The sequence below is a fragment of the Nematolebias whitei genome, chromosome 20 (genome assembly GCF_014905685.2).
Source record: "Nematolebias whitei isolate Nwh7 chromosome 20, NemWhi1, whole genome shotgun sequence".
Classification (NCBI taxonomy): Eukaryota; Metazoa; Chordata; class Actinopteri; order Cyprinodontiformes; family Rivulidae; genus Nematolebias; species Nematolebias whitei.
Genome location: NC_056517.1, coordinates 35385468 through 35391158, shown reverse-complemented (window position 1 = coordinate 35391158; position 5691 = coordinate 35385468). Strand labels below are relative to the sequence as shown.

Here is a 5691-nt window from a genome sequence, read left to right as displayed (position 1 = left end):
CGTGTTTTTCAGCTACATTTCAGCGTTTTTCAGCTACATTTCAGCGTTTTTCAGCTACATTTCAGCTTGTTTTTCAGCATTAAGCATTTTCACAGGAAACGCAGTTTCTCTATTTATTTCTTTATTTTTGGTGCCAGTGTTTCGAGGGAGACGACCTTCCTGAAGCCACGATCAAAGACATCGACTTGTTGATGGATCAGCCCGATCAGTTTCGCCAAGGTGTGTATTCCAGTCATAAATAAGATATTTTGCTAACACAGAGATGAGACGGTACAGCTCCTTTGACATTCTGTTTTCGTGTGTCTGTTGTTTTAACGGAGTTAAAAGTTTTATTTTTACAGGACAGTCAGTTTTTCTTTGTTCTTTGTTTGTTGCAAAGAACGTGTTTGTTTTCCAGAAAGTTGTTTTTAAAAAAAACATTCTTTGCAACAAACAAGAACAATAACGTTAAATTAAGCCGCTCTGCACAGAGAATAAAAATAATAACCAGAAAGATGAAACAGGCATATTGTTTAGTAATTTTATTATGATCAATCTGATGATTTTATTATTTTCAGTTGATTTTTAGATCTTTTAACGTGCTTATTAATCAATAAGTTTAGTTTTGTGTGTAAATAATTTGCATTAATTGCACTTCAGTTCATGCAGATTGTGTTCTGGAGACATGATGTCATATTTCTAATGCAAGCAGCTTTAGTAAGGAGAGATTTTAAAATGTTTTCCATGTGGTTGTTTAAGTTTCTGTTTTCATGTCAACAGAAGTGGTCGAGGAGCAGACGGAGGACAGGACCAGGGACCAGGGAGTCGTGTCCCCTACTGGACCGTGAGCTTAAAAAACGGATCAATTATTTGTAAACTGCAGCTTTAGCAAACCTTCCATACTCCGTCCTCTTGTCGTCCAGGCTGAAGGACACGCTGGGGACGGAGAGGGACAGCGAGTGGCTGCTGGACGAAAAGACGGGTCAGGCGGCTCTGACGGGCGTTGCCGTGGAGATGACGCCTCCGAACGTGGCGATGCCGAGCGAGGACGTGGAGGGCCATTCTGCGGCGAGTCCGTGTGAGGAGGTGAGGTTCTGGCAGCTGTTTCATTCTGACCGGACCGTCTGCTCAGAGCGGCGCCGAGACCAAACGTAGCGTCCTGCCGTCGTAGAACGAATCCAACCTGTGGATTAGTGATCGCGGTCCACGTGTTGCATCCGGCGCGCGCGGCTGCCAGGTTGTAACTAGACGTGGGCGTGTCCGCCCGCTGCGCACCTGGAGCAGCCACCGAGTCGACGACGTGGTTGAACTGAGTTTCTTTACAGCGTGGGCCATTATTGTTGACGAACGCGGAGTCTCATCGAACTTCAGGCGAGCCCAGGACAAAATAAACAGAACAAACTTGTTTTTCCTATTTTTCTCTTACCTCAAAACAAAATTAACCAAAATGCAGGTTTCTTACCTGAACTGAGCAAAGAACAGGAGAAAAATGTTTTAAATGGCAGCTCACCCTTACAAAAACTAAACAGTTGATTTGACGCCGCAGCTGTGGCTGGTTGGGATGCGCAGTGGGTGGAAGCCGACGTCGTCACTAACGCAGCTCCTTTTATCAGCACACCTCCAGGCGGGCGGCCAATCACCGCTCCACTCCTCGGCGTCTTCCTCAATCCATGCACCTGCACACTAATTTCACAGTTACCGTATTTTTCACTGTATAAGTCGCAGTTTTTTTGCATAATTTACGTGCCCTGCGACTTGTAGGCCGAAGCAACGTATTTATGGATTTTTCCCGTATTTATAAACCAACTTTTGACTGATGTGACTGTTTTTATTAATTCTGATAGAAAATATCGAACAGTACCACTTTCAGCCACTTGATGGCAGCAGAGTGTAAGGCATGCTGTTGTATCATGTAATTGGTAAACGTGCCTATAATGACAAATTCTAAATTTTCAAGACAAAAACAACTAGACTTTATTTATTATACTTTATTGTTTTTGTCTTTAATTTTTTTAATTTACCATGTCCTGGATGACTGAGAATCTTCACCAGCTATTATTGACACAATCGGCCTGCCATAATGTCCCCACCGTCCTTCTGCTCGCTGCCTCGAGCAACCGTCAAACCAGCTGCACCGCTCCGGAGAAATGCAGCTGATTTGACCATTAAAGTGCATTTATGAAGTAAAAGTTCAACTGAGACACAACTTTACTATAAAGTCGAGCAAACAAATAATTGTTTAGTTGTTTAACTTGTTAAAAAAGCTCAGTCATCCAGGTAGACGACAGCAAACATGGTTAAATCATGTCAACAGGTCCAGACGACATGATTTAACCATTTTTGCTTAATCTTGTTAAACCTTGTTAAAGTCCTCCGTGCACGCTCCCGCCATCAATTCATGGCACATTTCCAGGTTGTCAAGAGGTGACGCATAACAGACGCACACAAAACTTACAGCAACGGTCACACATGCGACGCTCGCGGTTTCATTTAGAAAAATCTGTGAACTCAAGTCTGGAGTTTTTACACAGGAAGTCGTGTTTCTAAGAACTTCCTGTTTTTGTTTTGTTACGCAATTAGTTTAATCAACGAACCGATCTGTCGCGTTCGTTGAAGCCCGGCGATGACGGCGACATGTTTTTTTTTTTGTTTTGTAAGTAAACGGGTGTGTCGTGACGTCTCCGTCTGTCAGCAGGTGGCTCCTCCGAGGAGGCGGCACCGAGGAGGACGCCGGCGTCAGCTGGTCTTCGTGGACCCCCAGGTCCAGATCTCAGAAGGAGCCATGAAGGAGCAGATTGGAAACCAGTGGACCGAGACGCAGAATCTGGTGGATATTTGTATTTTTGTTGTAAACCTCTGAGCACCTTGAGGGAGTAACGCCTCCCTGACTGATCGAACCTTCGGTCTTTATAATCTTTACAAACGTGTCGATTCGCCCGAGGTTCAGCTGATTCAAGCGCAGCTCTCTGGTCTTTGTTTACTTCTTCTTTCTTCATTTGAAAATCCTGTTCTTTGTCAGAATAAGGTGCTGCTGGACCTGCAGGCATCAACCAGGCGCGTCGCTCCAGCTCAGCTCTTCAGCGCCCCCTGCTGTCCATGTTGGTACCAAAGCATCAAGTCGAACAGTTTTTCTCTTCTAAACGAGTTAAAAATCAGTTTTTGGCAACAAGGAAAGAAAATAAACACTTAAGCTTTGAGATACTGAAACTTTTTTTATTTTGGAGTAAATAAGCTCGACGTCACATCTAAAATTTATCTAAAAACTTTAAATGTGAGTCTAATCCGACGCTTCTCGCCCTTTGACCCGCCGCAGCTCTCATCCATCCTGATCTCCTGTTGCTATGGAAACAGCGGGCCTCGCTGGCCGTGCTGCCGAGCGGCGAGGAAAGGCGGGGAGCGGAGGGGGAGTCGGAGCAGGACATGGAGGTGGTGAGAGCGGAGAGGAGGAGGCGGTCGCGCATGAAGGAGGTCAGTGGGTGTGTTCGGAGAAGAGCGGGTCAGAAATGATGGAAACGAAAAGTTCTGAAGGTTTCAGTCAAACTTCGGGTTTTTATTAACGGCTGCAGCGCCGCACTGAGCGCGCTCAGTTCAGACGAGACGCCGGGCTAGAACTGTTGAAGAATTCATTTTTAACTGCGTCGTTTAAGTTAAGAAAAGCAAAACAAGCTAAAATGTAACTGAAAGCTAAAATGAGCAAAACCTTAGCTTAAAAAATTTTATTTAACAAAACCAAAATTAAATTTACTTGCTCAAACTAACAAATGCAAAACGCTTGAACTAGACAAAACGACAGCGAAAGGCTAAATTAAAAAAAAACCGTAGCCACCATCTAAAAATAGCAAAATGCTAAGAGCTACAATAGGAAAAGTTGTAGCTAAAGGCTCGATTTTCAAAATCAAACTTAGAAGCTCAAATTAGCAAAACAGTAGCTTAAAGCTCTAATTTTACAAAACTATAGCCAAAAGCTAAATTCCCAAAACTACTTAAAAGCTAAAATTAGCGTAAATGTAGCCAGAAGCTACAATTAAAAAAAGCTCAGTTCAAAAATTCAAATGAGAGCAAATCAGCAGAAATACAGCTCAAAACAAAAATAGCTAAACCATAGTTAATGCTAATATTAGTAAAACAGGAGCCAAAAGTTAAAATTAGCAAAATCATAGCTAAAAATAATAATTTAACAAATCTAAATTAAATTTACTTGCTCAAACAAACAAACACACAAATAAATGCTTGAATTAACAAAACTAGCTAATAGCTAAAATGAGCCAAATGGCAGCAAAAGGCTAATTTAACAAAACCGTAGCTAACATCTTCAAATAGCAAAATGGTAGCCAAGAGCTGCAATAGGAAAATATGTAGCTAAAGGCTAAATTTTCAAAATCCAAGTTAGAAGCTAAAATTAGCATATCTGTAGCAATAAGCTACAATAAACAAAAAAAAGCTCAGTTCAAAAATTCAAAAGAAAAGAGCAAAATCAGCAGCTATACAGCTCAAAGCAAAAACAAGAGCTAAAAGCTACAATTAGCTAAGCAGTAAAATTAAATGTAGTGAAACAGCTAAAAGGTCAAATTTCCATGACAACCAAATGCTAGAATTAGCAAGATGGCAGCTACAGGAAGCAGAGGAAGATACAAATGAATGCTGATCAGTTCAGAAGTAATTAAAGATCTCTCTGTGTTTCTGTTCAAGTTTTTTTTTTTTTTTATAAAATAAATGCTAAAAGTATAAAAGTCACAAAGTCCAAGTTATCTGACACTTTCTGACGGAGACAAACGTTTGATATGAACGATCTAAACAAATGTGAACCTGCCGGACTGCAGGTGAAACTGACCAGGAACACGTTTGAGTCATGCATGTTCTGGACCTCACAGTGTCTCTGTCCCTGCAGCCGCTCGGTGATTCAGGACTGCAGACCTCCGAGGGTCCATGTGAGTTCCCACCATCTCAGCACAAACAGTTTGTGGTTGGACACAACAAACACGTCGGTCACTTGAGAGACGCTGCTAACCATCGCTCTGTGTGTGGACAGCTGTGGTGGACGTGATGCTGGACCTGTCCAAAGAGGACAAGTCAGGAAGCGACGTGATGACTCCTGTCAGCAGATGGTGGGTGTCTGATGGACTCACACACTTAGAAGAACCAGAAGCTCATGTGTGTGTGTGTGTGTGTGTGTGTGTGCGTGTAGGTCTCCACAGGAGGACGCCCAGCCACCAATGGAGGTCATATTGGAGGAAGCTATCGAGCTGCCGGAGGCTCAGTTTGACCCGGAGAGCAGAAACTCAGCCAGGTGCTTTACTGTCTTTGTGTTCTTCTCAGAGGTCTTTGTGTTCTTCTCAGAGGTCTTTGTGTTCTTCTCAGAGGTCTTTGTGTTCTCAGAATTCTTTGTGTTCTCCTCAGAATTCTTTGTGTTCTCCTCAGAGGTCTTTGTGTTCTTCTCAGAGGTCTTTGTGTTCTTCTCAGAGGTCTTTGTGTTCTTCTCAGAAGTCTTTGTTCTCCTCAGAGGTCTTTGTGTTCTCCACAGAGGTCTTTGTTCTCCTCAGAATTCTATGTGTTCTTCTCAGAGGTCTTTGTGTTCTCCTCAGAGGTCTTTGTGTTCTTCTCAGAGGTCTTTGTTCTTCTCAGAGGTCTTTGTTCTTCTCAGAGGTCTTTGTGTTCTTCTCAGAGGTCTTTGTGTTCTCCTCAGAGATCTTTGTGTTCTCCTCAGAGGTCTTT

The 5691-nt window shown here is 42.8% G+C and overlaps 1 protein-coding gene across 1 annotated transcript in view; it reads left to right on the top strand.

Annotated features, from left to right (window-relative positions):
* rec8b (REC8 meiotic recombination protein b) overlaps positions 1-5691 on the top strand; it is a 13951-nt gene that overhangs the window by 7493 nt on the left and 767 nt on the right. The window contains exons 8-16 of the mRNA XM_037693919.1: positions 138-219; positions 760-823; positions 903-1065; positions 2675-2806; positions 2999-3077; positions 3293-3447; positions 4868-4907; positions 5009-5084; positions 5165-5266. Of these exons, the coding sequence (XP_037549847.1) occupies positions 138-219; positions 760-823; positions 903-1065; positions 2675-2806; positions 2999-3077; positions 3293-3447; positions 4868-4907; positions 5009-5084; positions 5165-5266 (893 nt within the window). The remainder of the gene's footprint in view (positions 1-137; positions 220-759; positions 824-902; positions 1066-2674; positions 2807-2998; positions 3078-3292; positions 3448-4867; positions 4908-5008; positions 5085-5164; positions 5267-5691) is intronic.